Genomic DNA, 17,652 nt, shown 5'->3' with positions numbered 1-17,652 from the left:
TTTCAGATTACACAGTTTCAGATGTGCCACCACTGCTGCCTTGTGGTTCCTGCACTGATATCAGAGAAGGAAGCCAAAAGCAGCCATCTGCCCCATCTCCTTTTTCCAGTTGCTGCCACCCAGAGACCTGTGACTCTAGTGCTGAACTCAGAGGGAAGCCTTTAAGACTCAGGTTGTGTGTATGGGTTGGAAGGGATGGAATCCGCCCAAAGCCCAACATATCATGGGCTGTAGTGTAACACCTCAGCAATCACTATTCCAGCCTTCAATATATGCACGTAGATGGAAACCTATTTATAATAACCCCTCCATGACCACTCTGTAAGATTTCACAACTACTGGTTCTGGCAAAACTCAGATCCAGTTGCCCTCTCCCTTAGCCAGTTTTAGTCTTCTCTTCCTTGCTGCCCTAAAATAAGACCATGCAGGTTTTGTGGGAATTTGTGGAAGCCTCTAATATCTGCTTTGTCCATCTTTGCCCCAAGTGGGCGTATTGTGGATGTTCTGTAGCATGGAGGGTCTTATGTGTGCCTTCTGCAAAGGGATGAATACAGCAGTCATAAAGAAGATGGTGCACAGGGAAAATGAACTGAAACATAATATGGGAATTTTAAATTCACTGTAATAAAAGTACTATAATACCATAGTAGCATAATAATACTTGAACATAATCAGTGCATTGCTACCAAACACAAGAGAACCTAATAAAAATACATCAGTTGCTATGAGTTAAAAGTATCTGATCACAGACAAAAATAATTTCCCACACTACACATCAAAGTGAGGTAAGGAATATTTAGAAATGAACTTAATTAGAAAATTATTTATCATTTTCCATAAATATTCATAACACTTTAGCTATTGTAAAGTATGTGCAACAAAACAAATTCCCTGTCCTGAAATCTGGAAAACGTAGAGCATGTAGGATACAAATATTATCAGAAGATCCCCCAATTTAAAGAAAGAAGGTATGGTCCTGTTACCTGCTCCTTTGATCTGTTTATGTATGTGACCCTCTTAATTAAAACCGCTCTCCAAAAAGTCAAATGAGAATTGTCTTCCAAGTTACATATAATAATGATTATGTCATTTGGCTGGAAGAGAACCCAAAGGTTGCTATTGTTTGAGCTGTACCTTTAATGTAAACATTTCACAGTGAAGTCCCAAAAGTCCTAGCTCATCATATTGACTGTTTTTATGTTAATTACTTTGTCATTATCTGTGCTCCTTGTTTTCTTCCCATCTTTTCAGCTCCTCTGATCACTCCTCTTATCTGACACTTGCAAATAATTCTTTATCTTTCAGAACCAGTATAGGTTATGATTCCAGTGTAATATGACAATTGAAGTTTGCTGACAAACTTTTGCCCTTCTGTATGATCTCTCTGATGGTTTTTGAACTTTTAGCCTCTTAGGGCAGCTCAGTTTGCAAACTCACTAATGCACTCGGACACCATTCCAGATCACTCTCTTTTAATAAGTTTAAGGATTTTCAATGAAAGCTCTTGCTAAATATTTGTTCATAAATGCTTCATATTGCTTCCAAAGCTTGGCTAATAGACTTTTAGTTGGAAAACTGCAATGTGAATATTTTTCAATTTTAAAATAAAATATGCATTACAAATTGAGCTTTAGTTTCTCAAAGATTGCAGAATCTATATATTGGCCATTATTAGAATAGGCTGAATCAAAAGACTATTGCTTTTCAATGATTGGACCTTAATTCTGGTTTCAGAGAGGCACCATTGGTGTTGTAATCCCAGTACTTTGATACTTGCCCAGCAGCTGTACGTTCTTTATAAAATACCTTTTCCCCAAGTAAGGTGTAAAACGGGATAATTGAGTCTGTCATGCCAACAGGCTGCACGTAGCGTTCTCTCCAGAAATTCAAGGGCCTGGTGTAACTAAAATGAGAATTTGTTCCCAAGTCTTTTAAATCATGCTCCTGTTACATCTTTCTTTATATATTTATCCACCTCTTCATTGTGTTTCCTAGACTTGTTTTCAACACATCTAGAATGTATAATATAATAATTATTTTTAAAGTAGTAAACCATGAATGCATGCACCAGCATGTTTACCTATGTTACTTCCCCTGCACTCTTCTTCCCACTTTGTGAACAGTTCAATAAATATGATATGTAGAAGATTTTTACTAGGCAATCAGTATGTGATAATAAATATCTGATGAAAGCTAGGGTAAGTTCCATTTGCTGGAAAGCCTCATTTCAAACCAGTAGGTTTGATGATATATCCATGCTCTTGAGGGAAAAAACACAGGGTGAAATGCTTGACTCATTGATACCAGTGGTAAAACTCCCATTGACTTCATTGGGCTCAGGCGTTCACCTAGAGTGATTAAGGATAAGAGATCTTTGGTCCAGATTCTCTGTTGTGTAAATGGCATTAAAGCAGCTGGAGAAGGCTGGTAGAGAACCTCTCCACCCCCACCCCCGGAACAGGGAAACTCTGGCAGAAATCTGACAGTGGTGGCTCTGCTGCCAGCCATTCTGCCCTGCAACTTGTTCACCTAAACATGTGGCCCTCATTATTAGAACTATTTAAGTTTGAACAGCTACAGTCCTCATTTTGATAATTAGTTCTGTTGTGTATGACTTCAGAGCTTCCTTCCCTACCTTGGAAAAAATGATAAAAATAAAATAGGTGAGGGCTGTCTGAAGAACGATTTAAAAGTGTGATGAAATCATTCATGTTACCTTAACTTGAACTTTTCAGACTCTGCTATGCTTTTCTTACAAACTCTGGCCACTTCAATCTTTTCTACTCCACTGAGTCCATTTCTTGGTAGTGTCATTTTTATCACATCTTATGCCAGACCAGTCAAGTTCTGGGAGAAAAACTACAAGTAAGACAAATAAAGTTTTATACACCTGTTTGGAATGTTTTGCTCTTACTAGTTTCATTTCTGCTTTTTTTGTTTTTTAAAAGATAATTTTACATGTTGCTCCAGGGTATGAGGATAACCTTTTTGTTAAGGTCTGGTCCTACTGTATTAATATTTTGTACTTATTTAGTTATTTATTAAAATTTACTTAAATAATTATCAGGATCTTACATATCATATGTCATATCACATTTGCTGCAATCAGACAGCAACAAAGCTATGGAAATCATAAGTGTCCTTTATTGTTTTAGTAGCTAGTGTTAGCAAATTTTTACCAGTTTGCAGATGGTGAGGAACTCTCAGCGCTAAATGTGAATGGGCAAACTGATGAGTCTGATGCAATGATTTTTAATAGGTAATCTTTCACAGAGTTTGATATCATGTTTGGTTGTTTTTTATTGTAGTTTTCTGTCTTCTAGTTGGACAAGAAAATGAACTTAAGAACATAGAAATTATGTAATAATGACTCTGTACATTTTATTTTAGTGCCTTTTATACAGTAGGATCTCAAAGCAGTTTACAGACTATATATAGTTCCTTCGTCCACCATTTACATGCAGCCAGCTTTGGAGTAAAGTATTGCAGCTGTTGAACAGCACACAGAAACTCAGAGTAGTTTAGGACAGACCGTGAAGAATGTAAGCCAAAATAGAAATTGGCCAGACCAAAGAGGAGTGCAACACACTTTGTGCGTCTGCTGCACATATATGGCCTCACATCAGCATGATATCTGAGCACCTCCCACGTATTTAAATATAGAAATAACTGTCTCTTTTTGTTTCTTTTCCAACCTGTAGGAGAAGTAGTGTGATTAGTTTGTAGATTTTTCTGTTAGGTTGGTTTTGGTTTGTGTGAGTGAGTTGATGGGTGTGAATGAATGTGCGTGAAGAAATAAATAAACGAAGAATATTATGAAGTCAAATAAACAGGGTTTGTATTTATTTCTAAAAATTATTAGGGTTTTTTTTTTTGGTCATCTTTTGTGGAGGGGAGGGGGGATTTCATAATCTGGGTCCAAATCTTGTGAAAGTTCTGTTTCCTGCTCTCACAAGCATCCCTTAGTTTAATCATTCTAGAATCTAGTGGAATGTAGCTTTTGTGTGAGGTCATAGAAGTGGAAGGAGAGAGAATCTCTCAGGTAGCTAGAGTGCAAGTGCATGGAGTGGAGAACTGAGGCAGATGGTATCCTGTGTTGCTAAACAGAAGGACTGCTGTATTTTAGGTCAGCTGGAGTTTTTTGAGGGCATGTGGCTTCTTTCCGAGATATGAGATACAGAATCAAACTTGGCAGTCATGAACGCATGGGGTACATAGTGCCAATCCTAACAGTCAGAGATCTGAATATCTTCAGGTTATTCCTAGGTGGAAATGGGTAGTTTTGGTTTGATTATTTTTCACCAAAATGTTTAAACTTGGATGCCTGATGTTAGGCACCTAAATCCATGTTTAGGTGCCTGAATAATTAGACTGATTTTGAAAGAGAGTGAGAACCTCCCACCTGTTATTAAAGTCAATGGGAGCTGCAACTGCTCGTCATCTCGGAAAATCAAGCCACTTATTTAGGCACCTAACATTTGTATCTCTAATTTGAAAATCTTGGTGTAGACCTTTTAATATTTAATTCCAGTGCCCTTTCTCTCTCATTCAAAATAAATAATCAATAAATATATTCAGTTTTGAAGATCTACACAAACTTTAGGTTCTTTATGAGAACTGGGGAGGGAAGGGGGGAAGATTGGCTTTGAGCAGCTTTAACATCTGTCATTAAGTTTTCAGTCTGCCCCCTTGATAATTTGACTGAGTTCTTGTCTAGTGCTTTCTTTCTCATGTATTTAAAACACTTGTTTCTGTTTGTCATTAATTTCTATTTTCATCTTCGTTATTACTATTGCCTCCTTAGTTCATTTTCCTCTTTACTCCTTGTGTTTGTGTTTTGCATATCCTTGTTCCGTAGCATTTTATATTTCCAAGCAAATGGCTCGGTCTTCCTAAGTAATTGTCAGACGTATCCTGCCACTCATGCTTGCATTGAGTAGTACCTTACTCCATAAGTATTCCAACTGAAATCACTAGGAGTACTCATGGACTAAAGCAATACTCTTTGTGAACAAGCAAGGCAGAATTAGACCCTTAGTGGTCTTCATTCATCCACAAGTCATTTTTACTCATTACACAAATAGCACACATATGGCAGTACATATTTTCTTTTAAGCATCCTGCATTTTTCAGTGCCCTTCTGTAGTTCTTCCTTTGCTTACTAATTCACCCCACATGTAGCATATACTAATGCTATGTATTCAAAGGCTCAGATCCTTAGGTGGTGTATATTCTCATAGTTCCACTGAAGTCAATGGAGCTGTGACAGTTTATGCCTGCTGGGATCTGTCCCTACCCTTCTCAAAGTTTGTCATTCAGCATTTTTTAAAGATTTTGTCTTTCTTCTTAAAGTTGTTCATGGTTTGAAGACCACATTCTTTTGCCAGATTTGTTCTTTGTTACGCACTAGAAAATGTGGTATGGTTTCTTGCTTCTCTTTCACCTATTTTTAATATGAACGTGAAAAAACAGTCTTGCAGAAGATTCTGATAGCCATCCAAGTGAAATAAACGTTTGCCTGAACATGTGGAAGCCTGCAAAACTTCTATGTAATCACCTTACATGAAGTCAATGGAGCTGTGACAGTTTATGCCTGCTGGGATCTGTCCCTACCTTTCTCAAAGTTTGTCATTCAGCATTTTTTAAAGATTTTGTCTTTCTTCTTAAAGTTGTTCATGGTTTGAAGACCACATTCTTTTGCCAGATTTGTTCTTTGTTACGCACTAGAAAATGTGGTATGGTTCCTTGCTTCTCTTTCACCTATTTTTAATATGAATGTGAAAAAACAGTCTTGCAGAAGATTCTGATTGCCATCCAAGTGAAATAAACGTTTGCCTGAACATGTGGAAGCCTGCAAAACTTCTATGTAATCACCTTACATGGATCTATATTTATTTTGTCATTAGCACTTCTGGCTCTGATTCCCCTTTTCTTCACTTTCACGTCCATCTTTTATTGTTTTCATGAATAGTTGAGCTTTCTAAGCAGAGTGGGAGTTTGAATTTAGATGTTCCTGAGTGACTTAAAGAAACATTGTCAGATAAAAATTGGGCACAATATTATATTAAAGGTAGAATAGTATACAATAGTGGGACGCAGATAATCAGAAAGTGTCAAACCAATACTGCTTTAGGTCTGATCCTGCAAAACATTACTTACAGGAGCAGTCCTTCCTCATAAACTGTCCTATTGAAATCAGTGAGACTAATCTAAATTCTTAAGCTCCTTGGTATGTAAATATCTGTTGTAGTAGATACCAGGGATTGCTCCATGAAAGGGTCTGCCTAATGCAGAAAAAGTTAAAAAATCAAAAGGATTGCCTTTTGGTGCATTAAGGGATAGAAAATCTTATGAAGTTATTCGAACAAAAGACGCAGGAAGTTGAATTGGACTGGAACATTGTTCTAGCCCCTCCCAATTCCCTTGTTAGGGTGTGCAGAAAAATGCAAACTATAGGCCAAGTTTACATACATTGATAGCTAATATTTGTTAAGAGCTAAATGGGTAGATACAGAAGCAGATGTTGAAGGAATTGGCATTTCATAACTAGATGTGGAGTTAGCTGAGGAAGAATCATTTTGTCCAGTAGTTTTTGTAAGGGAGAGCCATAGGTGCATATGTGTAAAACTTTGAGTACTGTTATTATGTTGATGATGCATTAGGATGGGTGGAAGGGGGATGATGACAAAGAACTGATGACCAGAAGGGAGAGAGTCTTGAGGCCACCAGTCTAGGTAGCAAGCAACTTCTCCAAGTCTTCAGTGGAGTGCAGTTTGGTCATCTCTTTACCCTGCTTCTTTGGATACATGCAGTAGCTTCTTTATTGCATGTCCTGCAGTTCCACTGTGTCTTTTAATCCTTCCATTTTTGCTTAGACAGGAAAAATTTAATCCCTCAAGTCTATTCTTTGGCAACAGGCCCTCCTACCTCTTTGGGCAGCAGGGTCTGGAGCTGGCAGTGCGAGACATGCAATTAGGACAATAATTTGTTTTTTAAATGGGAATGGAGGAACACAACTGGGTAAAGAAGTGTTATGGGAGCTGTGTCCCATTTTTTCTCATCAGCCGTGCCAGGAAGCAAAACCTAAAAGCATTAGCACATTCTTCGGGGCACGGACTCGGCTTTGCTTTTGCATGCCCTTGTGGGTCTGCACAGCACTTAGCACATTGTGTGTAGTACAGGAACAGAATATGATAGTTGCTTATAATAAAAATGTGTGCTCACTATATACAATATCTAATAATCACTCCAGTGCATCATAGAGATCAATTAGTTTTTAAAAAAAAACTTCAAAGAAGTAAGCAAGAAAAAAATAGGAGAATGATGGGAAAGGGCAAATTACCACACTACTATTTTGTTTACAACTTTGCAGATTTGTAGACCACACTGCATTTGGCGGGGGATACACAAAAGCACAAAGTTGTCTCACTACTTTATCATTAGTTGTCCCATGAGAGTCAAACTCTGAGAAGTTTTCTGCTTTCTCTTTATTAAAAAAAGGCTTGATACAAAACCCAGCTCTGTCCTGTCCCTAGCATGTGTTCCACTCCTGGTTTAGAGAGTCCTGTTTTACTCTTTATTTTCACAGCTGTTCAGATGATTAGACCATAAATGTCAGAGGGAGTGAAAAGGAAATAGCAGTAAATCTCATTTAATATGTAGGCACTTTAAAGCTTCAACTATCTCTTCAAAAACTACCCTTTTATTCCATTTTTTCTTGTTTTAAAGCATACTTTGTCATGCTGCAGCTCTAAAGTCCCCCTTCTGTCTTCCAGGTCTCTTATTTTATATCTTGGATATAGGAATGGACAGAATAGTGCAGTAAATTTACTTTTCTTCGCCAGAGGGTCTAATTGCTTGACCACTTAGAGCAGCCTGGTAATGATGTTTGCTGTTACAAGTCTGATGCATTCCAGCAAGCAAAGTGCCACCAGGAATTTTGGGATTTCACTTACAAGCCTCTCTCTTGTCTCTCTCTCTCCTTCCTTCCTGTTTCTATTCTTTCTCAGTCATCTGTCTCAGTTTCTATTTTGGGTATGGCACAGCTTGCATTTGCTTTGGGGGTCTCCAGTGAATTGGTATGTGGTGTAACTAAATCAGTTAAGTGTCTCTAAAGAGGTTATGATTAAATTGCCATTTATCTTAGAACCGTATTTCCAGCCTCCTTGCTGTACTGAGAATCTTGTAACAAGTCTTATTTTTCTCCAGCTTTTCAAGTATATCACAGTGTTTATTGTTCTAGTCACCGTGGTCTGGAAAATAGCCACCTTGAAATGTTAATGTTCCTGGGAAAGGAGGGATAAGAAGTCCTGCACTACATATGCACTGAAGTCAACCTTTCCTTTTTCTAGTGGAGTACAGAGAAACTTCAGAGGAGAAGAATTTGCCAGTGTGGCCACAATTAGAATTTACCTGTGTCATGCATGCCTGGGGCAGGGGGAGCTAAAAAGTAAGATGTGCCCATTCAGCTCCTTCCTCACATCTAAAATAATCATCCCTCCCCCTCTAAAAGCACATACCATGATACCTCATGGTTCCTCCTGCTTGTCAGTGAGATCGCCTACCTCTTCTCTTCCACTGTCATGGCCTCTGGACTGGGACAAACTCCCCTCTCCCCACCACCTCCATCCATCATTCTTGCTTGCAACTCACACATGACAAACTATTTATATTTTTCCTTTCAGATATGTTTAAAATGCAAGACGATCTCAAAAAGTCTTCTACTGCTTTGTTCTTTAGTCTTCTGTATCTGACATTCCTCCTCTTGTTCTTAGACCTTGACAATAGTGTGGTTTACATAGGAAATATCATAACAGATACTGTCTAGTTCAGTAGTCTCTGACTGAAATTGGTCAGTACTAGATACTTTAGAGAAAAGGCAGGAAACTCTGTAGTGGACATTTACGGAATAATCTTCCCATAACCCTCATGAATTAGAGGTTGCTTTATGCCCTCAAGCATATCCCTTCTAAAGTTGTGTTATGTTCTGTCTAATATAACTCAGACATTTTTTTAATCCTACTAAGCTCTTAGCCTCAAAGTTCAATTGAGGCAGTGAGTTCCACAGTTAATTGCACTTAGTTTAAAAAAAAATCCTTTTATTGGATTTACGTTTGCTGCCTTGCAGTTTCACTGAATGTCCTTGTGCTTGTATTGTGAGAGAAGGTAAATCGGAGCCCTTGATCTAGCTTCTTAATACTATTCATTACATTAGAACCTCAGAGTTATGAACACCTTGGGAATGGAGGTTGTTCGTAACTGTGAACAAAATGTTGTTGTTGTTCTTTCAAGAGTTTACAACTGAATGTTGACTTAATACAGTTTTGAAATGTTACTATGAAGAAGAAAAATGCTGCTTTTAACCCTCTTAATTTCAATGAAACAGTCAGAGAAACAGTTTCCTTACCTTATCAACTTTTTAAAATACTTTCCCTTTATTTCTTTAGTAGTTTACGTTTAACCCAGTACTGTACTGTGTTTACTTTTATTTAGTTGTTATTATTATTATTTTGTCTCTGCTGCTGCTTGATTGTGTACTTCCGGTTCCAAATGAGATGTGTGGTTGACCAGTTAGTTCATAATTCTGAGGTTCTACTGCAGTTTGTATTTATTTTTCATGTACCTCCTGTTAAGCTCCACTCTACACAGTCCCAAGTTTTTCAGTCTCTCCTCATTCTGAAGCCTCTCTGGACCCGCTCTGTTTCTGCAGTATCTTTATGAGAGTGGGTGGCCAGAAGCTGGCACATTATTCCAGGTCAGGCAGGGAGTACCATGGAATAATATAATACCATTATAATAGTCTCAGTATTATTTCTTTTCCCACTCTCTATACAACTAACATTTCTGCTTGCTTTGACTACCACGGTGCACTTATTAGAAGTTTATGTTGAGTTGGCTGCAGTGACCTTCAAATCTTTTTCTTAAATGGCTACAATTAATTTACAACTGAGCAACATGGATGAATTTTTCAAAAGCCTGTAAAAGAAAAAAGACTTTAAAAGGGAGGATTTATAAAATAAACCAAGTAGAGGTAAATGAACAAATTATGGGCAATTTGAATTTTCAGGGTACTGCATGTAATACAAAGTGGTCACCTGTTCTAAAGCCTGCTGAAATCAATGGCAGTCTTTCCATTGGCTTCAAAGGACATTGGATCAGAACACTGAGGATGCAACTATTATACTCTGGAAACTCGAGATCTGATCTTAGTAGCCCTCTGTGTGTGGAACTCCTGCAAACTGCACACCCAGCTGGGATCATGCACAGCAAGCCAGCCTGAGTAAGGGAGCATTAGCACATTCAAATTCTGCTGGTTCCTCGCACAATAACCCAGTGCCTGTTGGGAGCATCTGTAAATTTTCGTGCCTGTCTAGAAATGTGCCCCTCATCTCTACTAAGGCAGGGACAGCCATCACATTCCCAGTCTAGTCAGAGCATGTGCACATCTATTCTGCACCAGGATGGAGCATCCACAAATTATATTAGTGCAGCAGCGCTGCAATAGCTAAGGTTGCATCACATCTGTTTGAAGATCGACCTTTCTAAGTCTATTACAATTGACATGATTAGTTAGATTCCTTTGAAATTTGGTGTGCCTCAGGAGGGTATAGGGTAGGTTTAATGACCCAAATTTGGAGTAATTTGAGAGAGGGGTTCCAGAGATATAAGGCACCCCAAAAAATAGTCATTTTTCAAAAAAGTTTCTAGGTGGGTGTTTTATGCGCAGAACTAAAGATCAAACTATTGATGTGATGCTAGTCAAAAATGTTTAAGTTTTACACATGGAAGCCACTAAGTCTTTGGTGGACCTAAACTGAGAACTGTATTTTTAAACATGTAGATTTTTACATGGTGCATTTGCCAGTATAGAAAACTAAAGGGTTTCCATTCCCACCATGTTAATGCTTTTAAAGCTTGACTCTTGTAAGGGATCTAAAATCCGAGTGGTTAGTTGGATTCCTTTGAAATTTGATGTGCCTCTTGGGGACATGGGATAGCATTAGTGATCCAAATTTGAAGTAATTTGATTGAGGGGTTCCTGAGTTACAGATTCCCCCCCCCCGCCACCCCGGGCGCCCCAAAATTATTTCTTTCTGCTGCCTTGTACTGTTAAATTGAGAGAGATTCATGACTGGATGAGTCACAGACCTCATTGAGATTGATGGCTGTGAACTCACCCTTTAATTATCATAACTAAGAATAAAGTAATGGCAAGGCCACACCTAGGACAAAAGGAGTTTTAGATTGAGTGGTGGGAGGTGACTGCAATTTGTGAGTCGTGGATGGCATAGCTTGGAGGAAAGTAATCAAAGTATTTTTTTGGGAAAAAATTAGACATGTGAATGCTTCCTGGGAGGGGAGGAGAATTAGGGTGTGGAGGACTAGGGAGAGGAGTTTGAGTCTGCAGCAAGAGGAGGGGGGTAATGCAGAAGCGGATAAGTGGGGATGGGTGGTAGAGCTAGGGAGAGAGTTTGAGGCACAGGTGAGTGAAGTGTTGACACCTGCTAGTGTGCCCCAACCCTTTGTACCCCCCGCCCTGCCAGTGCACCCCACCTCTGTCAGCATACCCTAACTCTAGTACATCCCCCAAAGTCTTTGGGGGAACAGTTAGACAAGTCGATACGGGTGAAGGTTAACTGGGGAGGTGGAAGAATGTGGGAGCATAGGGAAAGAGGGATTTGGGGCTACAGCAAGCCTAGAAAAATGGGGATGGATGGTAGGGGAAGGGAGAGAGGCTGGGGGCTTAGGTGAGGTAGGTGTGGGGGCTAGGAGGAGTGGAGGGGTGGGACTTTGGGAAAGTAATGTGGCGCGGGAATGGTAGGGGACTGGGGGAGCATGGGACAGTGGCACTGGTCAGCCACACATTCTCCCCTCTTGTGTGTGTGCCCAGATTTGGGAGGGTTCTTGCCCTTCTAGTGGGTACTCAGACTCTCTATCTGCCCCCCTCATATAAGCTGGGATATGGGGGTGTCTGAGCCCCTCTCACTGTCCTCCATACATGTGCCAGGATCTGGGAGCCCCGTGGACTCACCCTCCCTTCTCCCCTCATGTAAGCCAGATTTTGGGAGGATCTGAGACCCACTCCCTGCCACCAATGGGAAATCCCTGTCCTCTGCTTGGGGAGCGTACAACAGGCATGATCAGAGCATGCATCAAGAAGAACATACTGCTAAGACTGGGGTGAGGAGCTGAAAAACGGTATGTTTGACACACATCAGAAACTCTCCAGCACCAGAGTGTGGGGAAAGGAACATCCACTGACATGAATGGGCAGTTCATGCATCTCAGAGCTATTGTTTCCAGCTGTATTCACCTCCATGGGGTATTCTCTTTCCTCTGACAACATCTAATTGAAATGAATGGACTATTTAACACCTGTCTGAGCTTACAACGTTTAGTCTGAGACCCACTCTGAGCAGAAATCTGAGAATGAATTGTAAACATTTGGGAAAAATCTGCCTGTCAAGTGTTTTTTTTTATGTAGCTGTTTTTTTATTTGGAAGAAATTTAATATGATTACAGCAGAATATTCAAAAGGTGCACCCACGCCTTGAATACTGTATTCAGTTCTGGTTGCCCCATCTCAAGAAGGAAATAGGGGAAGTGAAAAAGGTTTAGAGAAGGGCAACAAAGATGATCAAGGGTAAAGAACAGCTTCTATACAAGGGGAGACTAAAAAGATTAGGGTTGTTCACCTGAGAAAAGAGACAACTAAGGGGGATATGATAGAGATCTATAAAAATCGCCACAGTAGCATATCAACTGCAAACCTAGGTGAGAACTACAACTGCCTAAATCAGTGGCTGTCAAACTTTTTTTACTGGTGACCCCTTTCACATAGCAAGTCTCTGAGTGCAACCCCCCCTTATAAATTAAAAACACTTTTTTATATATTACCATTATAAATGCTGGAGGCAAAGTGGGGTTTGGGATGGAGGTTGACAGCTCGCAACCCGCCCATGTAATATCCTCGTGACCCCCTGAGGGGTCCCAACCCCCAGTTTGAGAACCCCTGGTCTAAATGACCACTCACACCTTAGAATCATAGAATATCAGGGTTGGAAGGGACCTCAGGAAGTCATCTAGTCCAACCCACTGCTCAAAGCAGGCCCATTCCCCAATTTTTGCCCCAGATCCCTAAATGGCCCCCTCAAGGATTGAACTCACAACCCTGGGTTTAGCAGGCCAATGCTCAAACCACTGAGCTATCCCTCCCCTTCCAACAAACATTTTTCTTTCTGTTTAAAAAAACCTAAGAAATTGAAATGGCAAAAATCTTCATTAACACAGAGTTACGGTTGCCCAATAATAGCTAATGCCCTGTGAAAACCAGGAAATAGAGTTAAGCTTAACATCCCTGAAAACTTAACTCTGCCCTCTTAGAGGAATGCTCCACAGGCCAATAACACAGATTCTCCCACTCTGCCTTTTTGCTGTAATGGACAGGTGCTACCTGCACTTGCCCTATACTCAAACACTGAGCCTACTACTCCAACAGAATACCTCATTTGTAATATTTAACCACCAGTTCATACCCTTTTACAACTCCTTCACACTTGCACACAGAATATAGCACCTTAACCTATACATTTTGTTACCCATCATTAAATCCATAGTTTGCTCTCATACCCCTCCTCACTACTGACAATACCCATGGCAAGAAGACGCTAGTGCCCTGCTGCAGACTCAACCTACACTGGTGGTGGGCAACCTACGGCCCACAGGCTGCATGCGGCCCATCAGGGTAATCCGCTGGTGGGCTGCGAGACAGTTTGTTTACATTTGCACAGCTGCCCGCAGCTCCCAGTGGCTGTGGTTCGCCGTTCCTAGCCAATGGGAGCTGCGGGAAGCGGCGGCCAGCATGTCCCTGCGGCCCACACTGCTTCCTGCAGCTCCCATTGGCCAGGAACCGCGGGCGGACCTGCAAATGTAAACAAAGTGTCTTGTGGCCCGCCAGAAGATTACCCTGATGGGCCTCAGCTTGCCCACCACTGACCTACACAGTTCTGTACTGAAATGATACAGACTGTTAATAGGGTTGATGTAATACTTAGATTTCTGTAAGGCCTTTGACTTAGTACTGTATGACATTTTGATTAAAAAACAAGAATGGTGTAAAATTTACATGGCACACATTAAATGGATCAAAAGCTGACTGACTGATAGCTCTCAAAATATAAATGTAAACAGGGACTCATCAACAAGCAGGTCTGTTTCTAATAGAGTCCTGCAGGCTTCAGTTCTTGGCCTTACACTATTTAACTTTTATTAATGAGCTGGAAGAAATCATAAAATCATCACTAATAAAGTTTGCAGTTGACAAAAATATCGGGGGAGTGATAAATAATGAAGAAGACGGGTCACTGATTCAGAGCAATCTGGATCGCTTGGTAAAGAGCGCAGGCAAACAATGTGTTTTTAATATGGCTAAATCTAAACACATATGTCTAAGAACAAATAATGTAGGCCATATGTACACAATGGGAAAGGGCACTCTATCCTGGGAAGCAGTGACTGAAAATGACTTGAGTGTGGATAATCAGCTGAACATGTGCTCCCAGTGTGATGAATTGGCCGAAAGGACTGAGGACATCTTTAGATGCATAAACGGGGGAATCTTGAGAAGGAGTAGAGAGGTTATTTTACTCTGTATTTGGTACTGGTGCAACCGCTGCTGGAATATTGTGTCCTGTTCTGGTGTCCACAATTCAGGAATGATGTTGATAAATTAGAGAGGGTTCAGAGAAGAGCCCCCAAAATGATTAAAGGATTAGAAAACATGTCTTATAATGATATACTCAATGAGCTCAATGTGTTTAGCTTAATAAAGAGAAGATTAAGGGGTGACTTGATTACAGTCCATAAGTATTGTGGCAGAGCTCCAACCTTGTCCCTGTGGGTCCTGCGTGTCCAGGCAGTTTACTTCAGAGGCTCACTACAAACCTCCACGTAGCCCTTCTCTCTCTAGGGCCAGGGATACAGTCTGCTGAGCCCTTTTCATCATAAGTCAGCAATGGAGGTTGGTGAGAGAATTCCCACAGTCTCTGTTGCTCCTACAGCCTCATGGCAAAACAGTTTAGCCTGTCCTGACAGTGGCCTGTTTTCCCCTCCCAGGAAGTGTTTCTGTAGTGGCGGGTTGTGGGGGAACCCGGGCCTGCCCTCTATTCTGGGTTCCGGCCCGGGGACCCTAATGGTAGCCGCTGTTGGCAGCTAACCTTTTACTGCCAGAGTTGCTACATTTCCGTGGGCCACTTCACCCCAGCTCTCCTGCTTCTCCCTTCTTCACCCTTACCTTAGGGCTCCCTTACCAAGGACTTGAGGGTGTCTTCATTAACCAGCCCTTCAGCCACACTTCCTCTCCCCTGGCTCCTCTCTGCCTGACTGGAGTGAGCCCTTTTATATTATCAGAGGGGCCTTAATTAGAGTCAGGTGGTCACGGATCCGGCGGAGATGTGCGGGAGGGCCAGGGCCTTCTATGCAGGCCTTTTCTCTCCAGATCTGACCGATCCTTACTCTTGCAGAGTGCTCTGGGACGAACTCCTGACGGTCAGCGTGGCGACCGAGACCGACTAGAGCTGCCTCTCACTCTGGCCAAGTTCTTGGAAGCCCTCCGCCGCATGCCCACCAATAAATCTCCAGGCATGGACGGGCTGATTGTGGAGTTCTACCGCGTGTTCTGGGACGTCCTCGGCCCAGATCTAGTCACCGTCTGGGCCAAGTCTTTGCAGAGCGGGGTCCTCCCTCTTTCGTACAGGCGAGCTGTGCTCACCTTATTGCCGAAGAAGGGGGACCTCTGCGACTTACAAAATTGGCGTCCCGTCTCGCTCCTCAGCATGGACTACAAAGTCGTGGTGAAAGCCATCTCACTGCGGCTAGGGTCCGCGCTGGCGGACGTGGTCCACCTAGACCAGTCCTACACCGTCCTGGGCCGCACCATCTTCAACCACCTGTATCTGGTCCGGGACCTCTTGGAACTCGGGTGTAGGGACGGTCTGTCATTCATCCTCCTGTCCCTGGATCAGGAGAAGGCGTTTGACAGGGTGGACCACAGGTATCTCCTGAGCACTCTGCGAGCGTTTGGCTTCGGATCCCAGTTTGTGGGTTTTCTCCAGGTGCTGTACGCCTCTGCAGAGTGTCTGGTCAGGCTCAACTGGACCCTGACCGAACTGGTCAGCTTCGGGCGAGGAGTACGGCAGGGGTGCCCCCTCTCAGGCCAGCTGTACGCTCTGGCGATCAAGCCCTTCTTCTGTCTCCTCCATAGGAGGTTGATGGGGTTGGCGCTGCAGGAGCTGGAGCTGCAGCTGGTCCTGTCGGTGTACGCCAACGATGTGCTTCTCGTGGTCCAGGACCCGGGCGACTTGGTGCAGGTGGAGGCTTGCCAGGCCATCTATTCGGCAGCCTCCTCCACCTGGGTCAACTGGGTCAAGAACTCTGGCCTGGTGGTAGGGGACCGGTGGGTGGCAGGCAAACTCCCTCCCACCCATGCATCAGGCCATCCGGTGGAGCGTGGGTCCGCTGTTCTATCTCAGCATTTACTTTTCTGCCACGCATCCCTCTCCGCCGGAAAACTGGCACTATTTAGAGGGCAAGGTGATCGAGCGGCTCCGGAAATGGACAGGACTACTCCGGTGCCTCTCCCTTTGAAGGAGAGCACTGGTGCTTAATCAACTAGTCCTGTCCATGCTCTGGTACCGGCTCAACAGCCTGGTCCCGGCCCCGGGTTTCCTGGCCAACCTCCAGACGTCGATTCTGGTCAGTACTGCACTGGGTCTCTGCAGGGGTTCTCCATCTACCCCTGGAGGAGGGAGGGCAGGGCCTGAAGTGTCTCCACACTCAGGTCCATATCTTCCGCCTCCAGGCCCTGCAGAGGCTCCTTTATGATGCAGGTATTCCGGCATGGAGTGTACTGGTGCATGCCTTCCTGCACCGCTTCCGAGGGCTCCGATATGACTGGCAGCTCCTTTATCTCCATCCGAGAGGTCTTCCGCGGGACCTCTCCGGGCTGCCAGTATTCTACCTGGACCTCCTCCCGACCTGGAAACTGTTCTCAGCGACCAGGTTCGTGGTGGCCATCATGGGGGCAGATCTCCTCGCGGAGCCCTTGATACACAACCCCAAGCTCCGTGTGCAGGTGGCGGAGTCCACCTCAGTGCGCCAGAGGTTGGTCCTGGCAGAAGTCACCAGAGTCGGAGACCTCCTGGACTATGACCGGGGAGACTGGCTGGATCCCCTTACTCTCGCTCAGCGCATGGGGCTCTCCAGGCCTTGTACTCCCTGGCGCGTACTTCAGGAGGTGAGGGCAGATTTGCTGCCTGCTGCTTGGGTTTACCTCGACCGGGTCCTGCATGAGAGCGTGCCCCACCCACCCTCCACCCCAGGCCCTCTGGACCTTTTCATCGGGCCCCTGCCCCGTGGACCTGACCGACCCCCCCGTCCCTTCACCGGGAGCCAGCTGCATGATTTGCAGCTGGTCCGTCTCCAGACCACGCCAAGGAAACGTCTATGCACGCTCGTGCTCCACACCCTTCACGTCCTCACCCTTGCGTCCTGCCCTGACACAAAGTGGCGGGACCTCCTGCCACCTCTAGAGGGTGAGGAGTGCCGGTGGGCCAGCCTATATTCCATCCTGGTCCCGAGGCCCACTGGGGACGT

The 17,652-nt window shown here is 43.2% G+C and overlaps 1 protein-coding gene across 1 annotated transcript in view; it reads left to right on the top strand.

Annotated features, from left to right (window-relative positions):
- PCNX2 (pecanex 2) overlaps positions 1-17,652 on the top strand; it is a 224,597-nt gene that overhangs the window by 145,889 nt on the left and 61,056 nt on the right. Inside the window, exon 24 of the mRNA XM_084623010.1 lies at positions 2,737-2,865. Coding sequence (XP_084479136.1) covers positions 2,737-2,865 — 129 coding nt within the window. The remainder of the gene's footprint in view (positions 1-2,736; positions 2,866-17,652) is intronic.

This window comes from Lepidochelys olivacea (assembly GCF_965140295.1).
Source record: "Lepidochelys olivacea isolate rLepOli2 genome assembly, chromosome: 3".
In the NCBI taxonomy this organism is placed as follows: domain Eukaryota; kingdom Metazoa; phylum Chordata; order Testudines; family Cheloniidae; genus Lepidochelys; species Lepidochelys olivacea.
Note: the sequence above shows the minus strand (reverse complement) of the source record. Positions and strands in the feature narration are given on the sequence as shown.